At 45.4% G+C, this 15,858-nt stretch overlaps 1 protein-coding gene across 2 annotated transcripts; it reads left to right on the forward strand.

The window, feature by feature from the left end:
- Positions 1-221: 221 nt before the first annotated feature.
- Positions 222-14,474, forward strand: LOC120299349 (stAR-related lipid transfer protein 7, mitochondrial-like). Of its 2 annotated transcripts, XM_039324098.1 has the most exons (10): positions 222-601; positions 3,302-3,373; positions 4,182-4,641; positions 7,732-7,940; positions 8,051-8,100; positions 9,161-9,271; positions 9,389-9,471; positions 9,747-9,846; positions 10,766-10,850; positions 12,055-14,474. In XM_039324098.1, exons 3-10 carry the CDS (start codon positions 4,214-4,216, stop codon positions 12,255-12,257), a joined length of 1,269 nt encoding a protein of 422 aa, XP_039180032.1. In that variant the 5' UTR covers positions 222-601; positions 3,302-3,373; positions 4,182-4,213; the 3' UTR covers positions 12,258-14,474. The 2 variants fall into 2 exon arrangements, with proteins under 2 accessions (XP_039180032.1, XP_039180031.1); XM_039324097.1 differs by lacking the exon at positions 3,302-3,373 and having other exon boundaries at positions 223-601.
- Positions 14,475-15,858: the final 1,384 nt, after the last annotated feature.

Raw genomic sequence — 15,858 nt, forward strand, 5'->3', positions numbered from 1 at the left:
CGCAGCAACGCGGGATTCCCAAATGGCAACTTCCGGGAAAGGAAGTTTCCCTTTTTATAAGACCCTACAGGGAGAATCCAAGCGCAGCCGGCGCCATCTTGGCTTGGACGGCATTGGACTCCATTTCCCATCGACCTTGCTCGCCGGAAGGCCCCGAAACAAGGCTGTGGCCTAGCAGCCTGACCCCGCCGGCAGCCTTTCACGCCGGCGCCATCCAGGCCAGCCCCGCCGGGGTCCTCCTGTCTCCAAGGCGCCCTTGAGTGGGTCACAAGGCGGAGCTCGGGCTCGGTGGGCGAGCGATCGGAGGGGAGTCGGCATGCCGGTCGCGAGGTCGCAGGAAAGGGAGGGAGACGGACGTCTCCTTCCTCCAATCGGAAGACGGGATGCCTAGGCGCCGGCCAATAGGCGCGGGGCGCGGCCTAGCGAGCGGAGCCAGCTTTCTGAGGGCTTCTCCGCCGCGAGAAGAAAGCAAGGAGACCGGGCGGGCAGGCGGGGAGCGCGCCGCACCGAGCCGGGCCGCCCCACCTTCGCCCCACAGCCCCCCGGGCTTCCGCTCGGGCCGCGCCACCGGCTGGAGGGCCGCGGGGACAGGCTTCGTCAGGTAAGCGCCGCGCGGAGCCGCCGACAAGGCTTCTTCACGCCCCCCCCAGCCCCAGCGCTCACTTTCCCGAGCAGGCCTCTGGGAATTGTAGTCCCTGGTGCCGGGGGTCCCGGGGGGTGGCCACTTGGTGGGGGCGCCGCCGCCGTGAATGCTGGGAAAAGGCGCAAACCCTAAGGGGGGCGTGGGGGGGAGACTCCGGGCCACGAGGCCTGGAAAGGTACCGTGGCTGTAGCCTTGGCCGGCTTATTCCTGCAAGGGGGGTTGTGGGTCGAAGGGGGGAGGATGCAGCGGGAGGGATGCCCAGCAAAGCGGCCAGAAATTGGGGGGGGGGCTTTCTTGGGCATCTTCCTTGGAGGGAGACCTCTTGGAGGCTGGTTGTGCAAAGGGAATCTAGGACGGTATCCTGGATGGATGGGAATCCAGTGGAACAGGCTGGATCACCGAGGGATATGCATAAGGGGCCTTTGAAGGTCTTCTAGTCCAACCCCCAGCTCAGGCAGGAGACGCTATGCCATTCCAGACAAATGGCTGTCCAGTCTCTTCTTAAAACCTTCCAGTGTTGGAGCATTCGCTGCTTCTGGAGGCAGGTTGTTCCACTGGTTAATTGTTCTAACTGTCAGGGAGTTTCTCCTTAGTTCCGGGTTGCTTCTCTCCTTGATTAGTTTCCATCTGTTGCTTTTTGTCCTGCCTTCAGGCGCCTTGGAAAATAGCTTGCAGATCTTTTTGTTATTATATTTTTATCCTGCTTTTTTATATATAATTCACAATGGCAAACATATCTAACACCCCTGCTTTCTATTCTTCCCACAATGACAACTATGTGTGAGGTGGGCTGATAAAGTACAATTGGCCCAAAGTTACACGGCCAGTTTTCATGCCTAAGGAAGGCCTAAAATTCTCAGTCTTTTGCTTTCTAAGCCTGCACCTATACCATTAAACCAAACTAACTCTAGGTATTCTCAGAAGACCATAATGTAGAAACAAAAAGCAATGGAGGCTGCTTTACGATGATCACCCATGATGCATGGCAGATATTTAATGCATTTCAGTATCTTTTTCTATACTTGCCAATCTGATGGTTTTCTAGATTGCACGCGGCATTAAAGTTCTTTAACTTAAAAGTCATCTGACCGAATGTTATCTATGTATTTCTATAGCTTTCTGGTTGAGGCCATGTGCAAAGGAAAGAGAAAATATGTTTCAGCTTTCAGATGGATGTATTTCGGCTCAAATCTGTGATTTGCTATCTTTTGATGTAAGCAGTTGTGCATATGCTAAAAATTAAAATGTTTCTCTGCAAACTACTAGGGATAATGCAGGTTATTTTGTACATATTTTGCAAATTTGTGAATAACTGCTGTTGAAAGTCATAGAGTAATAGAAGCTCTGCACCATTTTGTAACTCTCCTTATCTTCCAAGAGCTTAATAGAAATCGTTCTTATCATCCATTCTGAAATTTGTCCTGGATGACTTTTAAATATACCTCACACCTCTGCTGTACAGGTTTGGGTTTGTTTTATTTTTTATTCTTGAACCTGAGATGGCTGATGGTGAGAATTGTCTTGTAGGATTTATTCTCTATGGAGCCACAAGATGGGTAACAGTGTAGGACAGTGTTTCTCAATCTTGGCAACTTTTAAGATATGCAGACTTCAACTCCCAGAATTCCCCAGCCAGCTGAACACTGGTGTACAGCTCATTCAGAACTGTTTTAATTCTGTAACTACCTCCTCAAGGTACAATAAAGATTATGAGCTAGCATAGATTAATTCTGTAGTTTGTAATGTTAAAGATGATGAGTCTCTCTACTTAATGTTTACTTTATTGTGCAACCATTAAAGGTTTCTTTTTCCTTTCCCATATTTTAATTATATCTAATTCTGAAATAGATTGTAGATATGTATGGATTCTTTTAAATTGGAATATTAGACTTTCACCATTTGCTAGATTTGAAGAGTTGCTGTCCTTCTAATCAAAGAAATGAAACCTTGGAGTTTAATTAGATTTTGCATCTTACACACCTCAGCATTCGGCAACCTCAAAAGCTTTGATCGGCAACCAAAACCTGTGAGATTTCCTACTCCCTTTCCCAAACTCACTTCTGACTACAAGTTAATCTCTAGGTAGAGTTGGCAAGCTAATGAGCATGTTCTTGATCAGCAGGAGTGCAGCTAACCATCGGGCTATTTCTCTCTTACTTGATACTGTTGAGAGTTGGAAGAATCTTTGGGTGAGGGTCTTCCTTGGCAGCTGCTGCAGAAATCTCTACTGCAAAAGAAGACTCTTGCACGGTTCCCCCTTTTGGTTGAGCTACTGTACAGAGATATGCTCCAAGCATTCCTGCACTGGGGTCATTTCTAGGTTGTTAAGAAGCAAGTTGATCCTGTTGCTAATACTGATTACTGTATCTGCTTTTGAGGCCTGTAATAGGATGCTGAGAATAGCGCTAGAGGAAGCATGCTTCTTACTTTTGACTCTTGCTTCTCCAAGAGGGAAGGTTTCCATGCTGGAAATGTTGAATAGTGATACAAGGGGTTCTTCTTTTTGAAGAAAAAGAGATGTAGCTGACTTTCCTCTCTCTTATCCTCATGAATGATTCCACTGCATTGCGGAAAATCTCTCTCTTCGGGAATACTTGTTTGTTTGAATGCGAGACATTTAAATTCCATAAAGTCTTGCTTTTTTTTTTCTGCTTCCAGCATCCCTCTTCACCTGTGCATTTTATAGTGATTTCATGGAGTTGTTTCATGCTATGCATTGGATCTTTAGTGGTATGTTTGCTTTTGGTTTATATTATATCATACGATGCTCATGTATTTGTAAACCACCATTTATAGTGGGATGTATGAATCCAGGTATTTTATCTCTGCACTTAAGAAATGTAGGGTATTAATTTAATTCTATTTTATACTTTGACTTTTGGATTAGATTGGGGGTAAAAACCAAATCCAAGTAATGTATGGCCTGTCAACCTTTCTTACACAAATCTATTACTGATATGTCTGCCAGTCTTTTTAGGTATTTAGTTCTATTCTGTGGAAGAGACTGAAATAAATTGTTTTAGAATAAATAACACTAAAGCAGGGGTGTCAATCTGCCGGCTGGCGGGACGGTTTCATCATACCAAAGCTGCACCTGCCCCATTGCCAGCAATGCAAAAAGAGTCACAACATGTCACGTGATGTGGCGTTTGACACCCGTACACTAAAGCAATAGCAACATGAAATGAACAAATAACAAGAAGGCAACAGCATAGCAGAATTATTCTTTAACTGTGCTTTGGCATATTTATTAAAGCAGCCTAGAAAGATATCTTTTCATTTAAAAAACAGAAAAAATAGGCTGACCAAAACAAAGGTGTTTTTATTATGAGTTTCTGCAACATATGTTTTGGTCTATAAACATCTGCTAGATTGCTAAAATGTATTGTTGAAGGATCTGCCTTATCCACGTGGTTCTCCTCAGAAATACAAAAGCTACCCTTAACTGTGATGCTGTCAAGAGAGGAGAATTCTAAATACCAAAAACTGGTGGCCTTTTCTGTGACTAATGTTCTGTTGTGGTTGTCTTTTTGCCCAGGGCATTGACTGGTCAGTGAGGCGTTGGCAGGAATGTTCCATCCACTTCAATGGAGGCCCCCCTCCAGCTTTTATTCTCTGTACGCTAACTCCGCCCGCTTCATCAGCTACGAAGGGAAACCCCCCGGGTGCCTGTGGTGGAATGAGACGTTCCTGAAGAGCAAGTACCGGTGGCTGCTGACATGGCTCCGGAAAGGCTCAGAGCAAGACCCGCAGCAGAAGAGCCTGCTGTCCCTGCTGGCCAGTCAGTGCAGCTATGTGACCAGCCAGAGAATCAGGCGTGCTCAGCAGATTGCGCAGCTGTACAGTAACATTTACTCCGAGCGGGCGCGCAAGAGTCTCTTTTCTTCCTTGTGGCGCCGGTTCCAGGGTCATCATGCCAACGCCTGCAAGCTGATGGCAGCCCTCACCGGAGTGTTCCTGTGGGAAGAGGAAAGGATCAAAGAAGAAGAGCTGAAGAGGTAGGTCTTCTCCGCTTGCTTCTAAAGCTCAGGGGCTGTTGCAGGGGGACGGGGCCCCCCTCTGCGTTGGTAGGCCAGGGGCTGGCCCGTGCCAGGCCAGCCCTGCAGCCCCTGGGCGGCAGCGGGAAGGGTGCCAAGGTGGTGGTGGCCAGGCCGACCAAAGCGGCAGGTGGAGCACCAGAGGCTCGGGGAGAGAGGGTGCTGAAGCGGGGGGGCCAGCTTGCCACACCACGGCCAGATGCCCTCCCTTCCCCCAGGAATTGCTTTTCTTTCCTTACCTGACTCCCAGCCCCATGCCGTTTCTCCTTCACGATCCTCCGCCGCCACATGCAGGGAAAGAAAAGTTGGGGGGGGGGAAGGTCAATCAACGTTGCCGTTACTCGTGGCAGGACGCCACATGGCGCTTCACAATGTTGATGTTGCTCCTGCTGCAAGCAACGGCGTGGGACGCCTGGCTGCAGCAGTCCTGCCGGTAAAGTAAGCGGGTGCAGGGCGTGTGGGGCAGCTTCACCCCCCCCATTCCCACGCTCACCAAACCAGGGCTTTCTTTGGGGGGGGGCTTATATTAGGCCCACCCCTGAAAATCAAGCTGGGGCTTACTTTCTTGGGGGGAGTTACGTCCAGGGAAACACGGTAGTGCTCTGCAGTTTCCCTAATTCCTAGATACCTTGTTGACCATTGTGGGAGTTATTATCTGACAGGTGACTGTAGTCCCCAGTTAAAGCAAACGGCATTCAATTATTGTGTGTTTTCAAATAATTACCTAGATGAGATATGTCGGGATCTGTTTCTTACCACATAGCTGTCCTGAAGTGCGCTTGATTCCGTAGACATGTGATCTGCTATCTAGGGTGTTTTGTATGATAAATTGCAGATCAGCTTTTCATGGGCCGCTGATAACAGCCGAAGTGCTAAATATCTGACAGATGCCAGACTCCCTAACTTTAGCAGACCGTATATACCTGTGCAGGATTTAAAAATCCGGAGGAGCCAATCACGCCACAGAGTGAATGCAGCGCTTGAAAGCTGCAGGAATCTCGTCTGCTAAAGCTGGGGCCAGTTACTGGGAATGTGTGAGTTCATTGTCAAACAGTTGGCTGCCAACAATGGCTCCCAGTATTCCTCTGGCTCTCTTTCTAGCTCTGAACAGCTTGGGACCAAAGAACCTGAAAAGGCTCATTTTCCTGCCAATGCTGCCTGGAGAAATACTGTGTCTTCCTGCGTTTGGAGTCTTTGCAAATTCCACATTGAACATGATATTTCCTAAGCCTTGGAATTAATTTCTTGAGGGGCTTGCTTAGCCCTCCTTTCCACCGGCCTTCTTTAAAAGACTTTCTGAAATTGTCTTTGTGCTGCTGAGCTTAGCAGACGACCATCCCTTTATGGGGAGGGCAGTGTGTATGTGTGTTAAGTTTAGAAGCTTTACAAAACTAAAGGTGATTCAGCCACCTTCTGTGGGAACATGGGGGTACTTAACGTTTCTCCTCTTTCTGGAAAGGATCCCTGTAGCTGAAACTATTGTCTTAAAGCAGCAAACCCCCCCCCCCAAAAAAAAACCTTTTGGGCACCAGGTCTCACAGCACAAACATCCTTTGGCCGTTTGCGTACTGCTGAGCTCAGGACTGAGTCTTGCACAAATATTGAATGCTTTGTGTAATCCAGGATACTCTTGCCCAAGTGCTGGCCTGGAATCCCCTGGACCCTAGAATGGGCTTTTGTGCTGATGAGTGTTGAACTATGATGAAAAAGATTTGGTACAGTTCTTCCCACTTTGCCTTGACCTTTTCTGCATGACGCTGGGCAAGTCCCCGACACTGGCCTCAGCCACTTCAATACGATTTTTTATTTATTTTTACACACACACACACACACACACACTGTGTGTGTGTGTGTGTATGTGTGTGTGTGTGTGTGTATATATGTGTGTGTGTGTGTGTATGTATGTGTATTATATATAATATATATATATAAGAATATATATATATATATAGAGAGAGAGAGAGAGAGAGAGAGAGAGAGAGAGAGAGAGAGAGAGAGAGAGGTTTTCGCAGGTATTTGTATGTAGGTCTTTGGTTATTCGGGTTTTTTCCTGCATCAAATTGGAAGTGTCTTGGCGATGTTTCGATGAAGTCTCATTCGTCATCTTTAGGCTGGTGTTTTCGGCTTCGTGCTTCTAGGAGCACGAAGTGTGTGTATATATATATACACACACACATACTTTGTATATATATAAATAGAAAATAAAAAGAAGCAATAAAGCACATTGTAGACACACACAAACTGTCCTTTTTCTTGTTTGCCCCATGTCATTTGTGATTTACCAACCTAAATAATAGTGCATCTTGAATTTCTGCTGCCCAAATAGGAGTGCAAAATGCAGGCTGTAACTAGTTAGATTAGAAATAGAGGCACAGCCTGATCTGTGCCACCTCAAGTGCAAATAGGGCTGCTATTTGACGACTAAGGCAAAAGAATAAAAATAAAAGGCCCTGTTAGTGGCAACACTGAGCTTCTTAACTTGTTCTCCCAAAGTTAAGTAGGGTTAAGCCAGGTTAGTACTTGAATGGAAATCCACCAAGAAAATCCAGGGGTGGGAAATGGTTTTTAAAAAATGATGGGAAAAAAAGCTAAATGAGCTAAACCGTTTGGAGCTTTGAGGTGCCTCCTCTCCCCAGTTTCTGACCTCTCATACTGGTGCTGTTGCAGGAGGGAAAACCTTACATCTCTTCCTGCATTGTTAAGATTTGAAAAGGACATAATACCTGAGGACGTTTTGAAAGCCGTTGTAAGGATGGTGGCCTTGCTTGGCACAGCAGTAAACATGATATATATGTAGGAGAAGAACAGGCAGAGCCTGGGGGGGGGGGTTGCGGTCAATTTTGAGGGCTTTATGGAAGACCATAAGGGCAGGAGCTAACCTCACCTCAGGAGAGATGTTCCAGAGCTTGGTCCTGCCTGGTGGAACCCACAGCATGTTTCTTCTGCCAGATCTGATGGGACAGGTAGATGTAATAACCTAATAACGTTACACATAATGCAAGATGTAATAGAAGAGAGTAAGTAGGCACGTTTCAATGTTGTTCTCCCAAGGTCTGTGCAAGAAATGAAACACATGCAAGAAATCTCTAGATTCTTCCAGAGCAATGAGGAAGAAAACCAGAGGGAGGAGCTGGAGCAAAGCACCTACCAAGCTGTCTCATCTGATCCTGAAGAGGAGAATTGGGAAATGGTGGTTGAGAAGAAGCATTTCAAACTATGGAGGCGTCCGGTTGGCGGAGGTCATGTGTACCAGTATCGAGGTAGCCCCCTCCCCTTTTCATATTCAGTCTTCTCTTGGTACACCGATCGTGTGTGCGTCTGGCAAAAGTTGGGCTGGATGATTTGCTAACCTCTTCCAATTCTATTGTAGTTTTTGGAACGTACACAGATGTGACACCAAGACAGTTTTTCAACGTGCAGGTGAGTTCTCCCACACCTTCTTGCTTCTTCTTGGCAGCGGGATGTCTCCAGCTTAAATCTTTAATTCAGCCTAAATTCTGTTTCTCCTATTCTTATCGTAGGGGGAGTGTGAGGGGCCTCTCAAAAGCATGGCAAAATAGTGCAAATAAAATAAGGCAAAATTAGCATAAGATATTCTGCTAAATAGATTTCCCCAGTGCTGATTGTTACAATGCGTATTCAAAAATAGCTGGAAATCTAAAAATCAAGCTGAAATGTTTGACTGTATTTTGTGGCAAGCTCAACTACTTTGAAAAATAGTTTACGGCAGCTTGAAACAAGTCTTAAATGCTCCGTTTCCTTTACTTTCGATTATTTTTTTTCTGTTAAATACTGTACTACTAAACTTTATATACATATCTATCAGATGCACTGAGCTGGTTTTCTATAACTCACACTAAGATGCTTCATTGTTTTTATTGAAAAATAGCATTTAATTGGGATGTGTTTTCCCCTAATTTACCATTCCTTTAATGAAATGAGAGTCTTTTTTTTCACTTCTTTTCTTTTTAAAATAAATACTTTCTTAAGCTGCTTACCTTGGTAAAGCTGATAGTCCGATGACCAGCTATCAATAAACACACATGCTATTATAGGGAGCAGCCTTGGCCCACAACGCTTCTTTCTGGCTTTCCCAAATATCTCTTCTTGCGGTCTCTTTTTCGTTCTCCTACCTTATTTTTTATGCCCTCAGACATTCTGTTTTGCACCTGTTCTGCATCTTCTGCAGAACGGGATCTGGATTTAAAAGAGCACACTCAGTTTTTTTCTCTACTCTTCCCTGAATTCTCATATGCTTACCCTTTTGAGGGAAAAGAGAGACTGACAAGTTAACCTCCCAAGACTCCAAAAATGAGCACGAAGGATTTATTGCCTTCTCGGGTGAGAGAAAAACTTTTTGGAAACAAATCAGGAATCCTCAAGATTTTCAACGTTGGCTTTGCAGTCCGTTTTTAGATTGCATTAGCAAACTGAAAGTTTAGGGGAGCTGACTGAGAATGTGTGACTTCTTCTCTTCTAGCTGGACACAGAATATCGGAAGAAATGGGACTCGCTAGTTATCAAACTGGAAGTGATTGAGAGAGACCGGGACACGGGCTCAGAGGTGGTGCACTGGGTCACTCACTTTCCTGTAAGGCCTCCTTCCTTTGCTCCCCCCCCCCCACTTCTGCTTACCAGGTGCATAGTCACCAGCCATCCAGTCTAACGACTCTGCTCTTTCTTCTTTCTCTGCCCCATCCCTTTCCAGTACCCAATGTATTCACGGGATTATGTTTACGTTCGACGGTACGATGTGGACCGAGAGAACAATCTGATGGTGCTGGTGTCACGGTAAGTTAAGATCTCCAAGATCGCTTTCAACCCTGTTATTCTATATTCTTGTTCTTACACCCTAGTGAAGTAGAGAGGCATCTGCTTGAACCACTTCAAACCTTATCACCTGGACTTAAAAAATGCTTCAGCCCCTTTTACCTAGGCAGCCATTCTCACATATCTTTGTCAAAATAATCTTTACTCTTTGCAGTTGCACAGTGTTTGCAGTCCTAGAATTGAACTGATGGTTTATTGATTATGAAAGTGTATGTCCTCTTTCTTATTTTGGTCAGAGCCGTTGAACATCCAAATGTCCCAGAAGATCCTGAATTTGTCCGTGTCAGAACCTATGAGTCACAGATGGTTATCCATCCTCACAAATCATTTGATGAGGTGAGTTCCTTTTTTAAAAAAAATAAGGAATCCTAAATTTAAAAGAGGTTTTCTTTACATGGAGCAGGAATATTTAAGAAGCTGAAGCAACAATTGTTAATGTGTGTTTGACTCCTATTTTTGTCTTAATATACACATTTTACTTTAGGCCTCAGTGTTTGACATGCATTATATATCATCTCTATAATCCTTGCCAGGCTTTATAAATTGACTATTGGGTCAGCAATAACAGCGATGGCCATTATACAAAATGGGTGGCGTCAGGATTTTCTAAGCAGATAACCTTTGTATTTTTAGGCTTTCTTTAGTTGTAAAAATTACATGAAACTTGTTTGAGAATGTGTTCTCCCTTTTGCTGCATATTTTCCACTTCAGAATGATTGAAAGTGGTTAGAAAGGGAGGTTTGCAAACGTAGCTTCCTATAAAAGTCTGTGCTGCAATTGTGAGCATGTTGAACCCACAAAAAACCTCCACCCTGCAGCAGCCTTAGGAGGAGGAGCTGTCTGGAGGGCACGTGAGCGATCTCCTGTCCTCTCCTTACACCGAGGGGTTCCAAGGAACTGCTTTAATCATCATTTCTTTGGTTTTGGCTGAGCCCGTTGGCCCTATAGAAGCCCCCCATCCCCCAGAAATCCTCTGTACTAAATAAAGGGAACAAAAAAATGCTTTGACTATTAAGAAAGTTGCTGCCAGATACTTCTGAAGCTTTTATTGCTTGCGAATGACTTACGGCAAGAGAGATTTTTCATGATTCTTTCCTTGTTATTATCATAGCAACTTTGATTTTATAATTTATTTTTCACGAATTTGTTCTATGTAGCAAAGGGTTAAATTGAGTAAGTTAACTGACCATGCAGATAGGTATGGATCCCCTCGTTCAGAGGAGCAGCAGTTAGTCGATATTGTTTCTCGTTTCAGAATGGCTTTGATTACCTGCTAACATACAGTGACAACCCACAAACGGTGTTCCCTCGGTACTGTGTCAGCTGGATGGTTTCCAGTGGTGAGTTTGGGGATTGTGATTCTTCAGTTTAGAGGACAGGCTACAAAGTGGTAGAATGAGTTGGTGGTGGGGGCCTAAAACCTCAGGCGATCTCAGATTTCAGAACTGGGTGATCTAAAAACCATCAGTTTCAATGGGGGAAGCCAGATTCACTTAACAACCACATGATTTGCTTAACGACTGCAGTGATTTGTTTCACAACTGGCAAAAGAAGTAGTAAAATAGAGCACAACTCACTTAACTGTCTTGCTTAGCAATGGAAATTTTGGGCTCAGTTGTTATGAGTTGAGGACTACGCGTACACTGCTTCTCCCTAGCACAGGGGTAGGCAACCTTGGCTCTTTTATGACTCGTGGACTTCAAGCTGGCTCAGGAATTCTGGGAGTTGAAGTCCACGAGTCATAAAAGAGCCAAGGTTGCCTACCTCTGCCCTAGCAGAACAAGTCCCTAGATTTCTGGTGGGGCTCCTGTTCAGACATCTAGAAGGTTTTGCTCCTGAGTGCAACTTGGGGCTTTGGTCTGCCAGAGCAGCCGTGTTCTGGGAGGAGTGGAAATCCTGCATTTCTTTTTTTTTTTTTTTAATTGAAAAGTTTTATAAAAGTTACAATATACACCCCAAAGCCCACCCACCCTAAACCCCCCCTCTCCCCCACTTCCCAGAGCTGAGTACAGGGTTACAAATATAATAATCATACTCTAACTAACATTAACCAACTATATAAATAACCAAATCCATAATGCGCTTTAACTCCCCTTTAACATAAATATAAACAAATTAAAAGTAAACATAATAATATAAACAAGTTAATATCCTAATTATTAAACAATACAATATCCAAATTGTTAAACAATACTACTAATAATAAAACTAATAAAAATTTTACTATAAATAAACTATTAATAATAATAATACTCCAAAATTTACTCATAAACTAGATGAGATCCTGCATTTCTGAGTGGCCCTGGTAGCAACTGGTGCCAGTGGGATTGCTCTTCAAGCTGAATCTGAAGACAAGGTTGTCTTAAGGCACGGGTGAGGTCCTAAGCAGCCTGCCGGGATCGCCACTAATGTTGAATGCTTAGTGCTTTTGAGAGTGGATCAGTTCCACCGACTGTGTGTAGGTGCTGGATTCTTGTCATTCAGCTGGCATGCTTTCCTCTCCACCCACCCACCCACCCATCCCCCTCCTTGTCCCCCTCACAGGCATGCCTGAGTTCTTGGAGAAACTGCACTCGGCAGCCTTGAAGGCGAGGAACATGGAGATTGCTGTGAAAGACTATATCGCCACTTCCAAATCCTGGGACAGTGGGGGCGAGAACAGCAACGGGGAAGGGAAGACCAGCGTGCCCAGCCAAGACCATAAGAATGAAGGAGCCCACAGCCCTATTCAGATAGACTATGCTTAAAGGAGAGGGCTCGGCTTGCAACGTTGCCAGCCCACGCCTCTTACTCCAGGCTGTGAAAGAAGACCAAGGAGAAGGATGTCTTTGGCATCTCAGTCACCTCGGCCTGCGTCTGTCCTCCTCTTCCTCCCCGTCCTCTGCCACGTCTCCTCCCTGAAAGAAAGAAACACCGTCAGCCCTGGGAAGCCAGGCTCGGCCATCTTGAAAAACAGTTTTGTGCGGCCACTTCTGCGTAGTGATCTTATTTGCTCTAGCCCTGGGGTGGGCGGGGGGTGTTTGCTGGAGTAAAGCATTACGTTCTTGGGGGGGGGGACTCATTCCTTCCTCCCTGAATACTTGAGGCTCCCTGCAAGCCATTTGGGACAATGCTCAGCAGAGTTCCAGGTTCTGGCCTCTTCCCTTTTTTTGTAGAGATTAATCGCCTCGCAGCAGCTGCAGCCTGGTGTGAGACCAGCCAACCGTTTACAGCCCCAGCGCTGGTTCCTGCAATCTCATGAGACTCCAAGGCTTCTTTCTGGCTTCCTGTGGATGTGTCTCCGTTAACCCTGTGCTCTGCTTACAGAGGAGCTGCTTTGCTGACAAAGTGCCTTTCCTTTTTCCCGAGGCACAACTGAAGGCCACCTCTTGGGCCACTGGAAGCGGGCAGCGGCCCTGTTGAGAGCCCCTTGGCATTAACGTCCAGGCTATTGCCCGTTGTTACGTCTCTGTCCACCGAGTGAAGGAAGGCCACGTTTTTGTCTCTCCCTCCTCCCCTTTTAGAACTGACCACCTTGGCTTATTTCCTCCACTTCCAAGTGGAGGGAAATGGGATTATTTCTCAATCTGGCGACATCAACAATAGTACGCTCTCAACCGTCCAAGGACGTCATCTCTGAATTGGGGCATAAGAGTTTAAAGCAAAAGGAGGACCTGTCTGCACTCGTCTTCGTCCATGTTGGCCCAAGGCGTCCATTTGTCATATTGGAGCTGGAGAGTCCTGCTTGGTGATAGGCTAGCTAGCCAGCTTCCTGGGTGGCCAGTGTAAGGAAGAGGAAGTGAGGGTACAATTTTTCCCTTTTCATACGAGCGCCAGAATGCACAGCGTAAGAATACATGTCGTAGGTGAGAACTCCCCAAATGCCTTTGCCTCTTTGGTGTAAGGTGGTGGTGGAGGGAACAGCCTGTAACAGCTGCTTCACTTGGAGCAAGGAAGATGATTAACCCTGATGCATGTTTCTTTCCAAAGTGGTTTGGAAAGCTTGGCACCCTGTGGCCATGTTGACAAGAGATGGTGGGAAGCAAAGCAGGGAAAACCTATTTTCCAGCTTGTTTCGAGTTGATTTTCTTCCATAAGCTCAAATGTACTAATTCAAGGGTCTCCAACACTAGGCCACTTTAATATTTGTAGACTTCCAACTCCCAGAATTCCCCAGTCAGCGGATTCTGGGAGTGAAGTCCACATGTGGCCAAGTGTTGGAGATCCCTCTACTAATGGACTGAATTTCAATCAAACTTCCCAAGGGTGCCTTGTGATTGGCCAGCGTGCCACATGGGGCCTCTCACACACCTTGCTCTCTGGCTGCTAGGCTCACGAGCGTGTCCTGTGTAAAGCACAGAACACACACTTAACATCCATTGTCCAAGCCCAGGCATGCTTGTGTGGTGTTTCCCACGAGTGGAGTTTTCCCAAAATGGGTCACTGGCAGCTGCATGATGCTGAGGCAGCAAGAGGCTTCATCTCATTTCCCCCATATGTATATATATGGTTCCTCAGAATCATTTCTGTGCCAACGGGGGGGGAATGGTAGCCTCCCATTCTCTTCTGCTTTGTGCATTTCTGGTTGTGATCTTTTTTTAAAAAAAATAATCTATGAGTTGCAGGAAACGGGAAGCAGAGGCCGGTGTTTCTCAACCTGGGCAACTTTTAAGATTTGGGGACTTCAACTCCCACAGTTCCCTAACTAGCACCCTGGCTGGGGAATTCTGGGAGTTGGAAGTCCCCTTATCTTAAAATTGCTAAGGTTGGAAAACATTCTGATACAGGCTGTCTAACAAGAGCTGCTCATCAGGGATGGCAGGACTTTGGTGCGGGAGTAGCGGTCAGGAAATATTGTAAGTGCACGGCGATTGTCCTCGTCCAGGGACCGTCTTAATATAAGGACTGAGTGATTTATGTTTTTATTTCAACTAATGTTTTTATGAGAACCAAACATCAATAAATGTAACTCATTGGTGCTCTCATCTAACCAGACTGCCTTGGGGAGGGGGGGAGAAAACGTCTCCCATTGCTAAAAGCTTCCTTTTCGTTTTGAACATCTGGACAAGTTTGGCCTCCCTCATTTGCATCCAAAATGGAAAGAATTTTTAGCTAATACGGGGCTTAGAGTAGGAACGGACAAAATACACAAAGCAGCATTATATTTCTAGCTGTATGTCAGAACTAGAATAGGATTTCCTGAGCCACTGAGTGCTGATATCTCTCCACTCCTCATAAATTCTGGGCATTAACAGCATTTTTTCTTACAATTATATGGCATTGTCTTTGGATAATACAAAATCTTCATGATAACCCTTACTCTATATTAGGCCAGATTGCAGATACATCATTTACAATTTCACATGGAACTTTTAAAAAGAGACTGGACAGCCATTTGTCTGAAATGGCATAGGTCTCTTGCTTGAGCAAGGGGTTGGACTAGAAGACCTCCAAGGTCCCTTCCAACTCTGTTCTGTTTACTTCACTAGAAGTCTTACAGAAATCAATCTCCTTAAACCAGTGGTTCTCAACCTTTTTAATGCTGCGACCCCCCAACCGGTTGTAAGTCGAGGACTACTCAACCGGTCGTAAGTCAAGGACTACTCAACTGGTGCAGCACCGTTTGCAGAATGGGACTTTTGGCGGGCTCAGCAGGGCAGAGACAGCTGGACAATTCCTATTGGCTTTCAAAAGCCAATAGAATAAAAGGGAGTAGCACAGCTAAGGAAAAGGGGGGGGAAAATGGCGGACTGCGTTGTTTGGCGACCCGACCCACAGGTTGAGAACCACTGCCTTAAACCAAATGGTTTTTGAATGACTGTTGATCTCCCTAACTTGCCAGTTGGGACATTCTGTCATCTTCTGCTTCAAACCACGGGAGAATTTCTACTATTTACTGTGGAGGCCATTAGCTGGAGAAGATTGAACTAGCAACATCAAAATTACAAGTTGACTTTTGCCATTTGTTCAATTCGCTTCCCGGATCTTATTCTTGCTGTCCTTTTCATTTTGCCCACTAGGTGGCAGCATACAACTGCCGTGTAAAGATTATTTTATTGAATAAACCTGAGCCTGCAGGTTTTGAAAATTTAGCCTGCATTTTCTGGACCACCAGTTTATATAAACTTTGAAAAACGCATGATGGCATCCCACAGACAACTGTTGTAAGATCAAAGGGAACACAGGAATTTCTCATCAAGAAGATAACAAAAGTACAGTTCTAAGGAGAAACTTCTGCATATTAGAAAATGTTTGGATGCCTAGAAGGTTTTTGGCTGCCAAGAGTTAGGCGTATGAATAGGAAACACAAGATGGGTGGAATCGCCAAGAAACCAGACCGCTAAGTAATTAATGCCTGCAGAAAGAAAG

This window comes from Crotalus tigris, unplaced genomic scaffold, assembly GCF_016545835.1.
Source record: "Crotalus tigris isolate CLP2741 ecotype Arizona unplaced genomic scaffold, ASM1654583v1 scf7180000024293.1627790, whole genome shotgun sequence".
Lineage (NCBI taxonomy): Eukaryota > Metazoa > Chordata > Lepidosauria > Squamata > Viperidae > Crotalus > Crotalus tigris.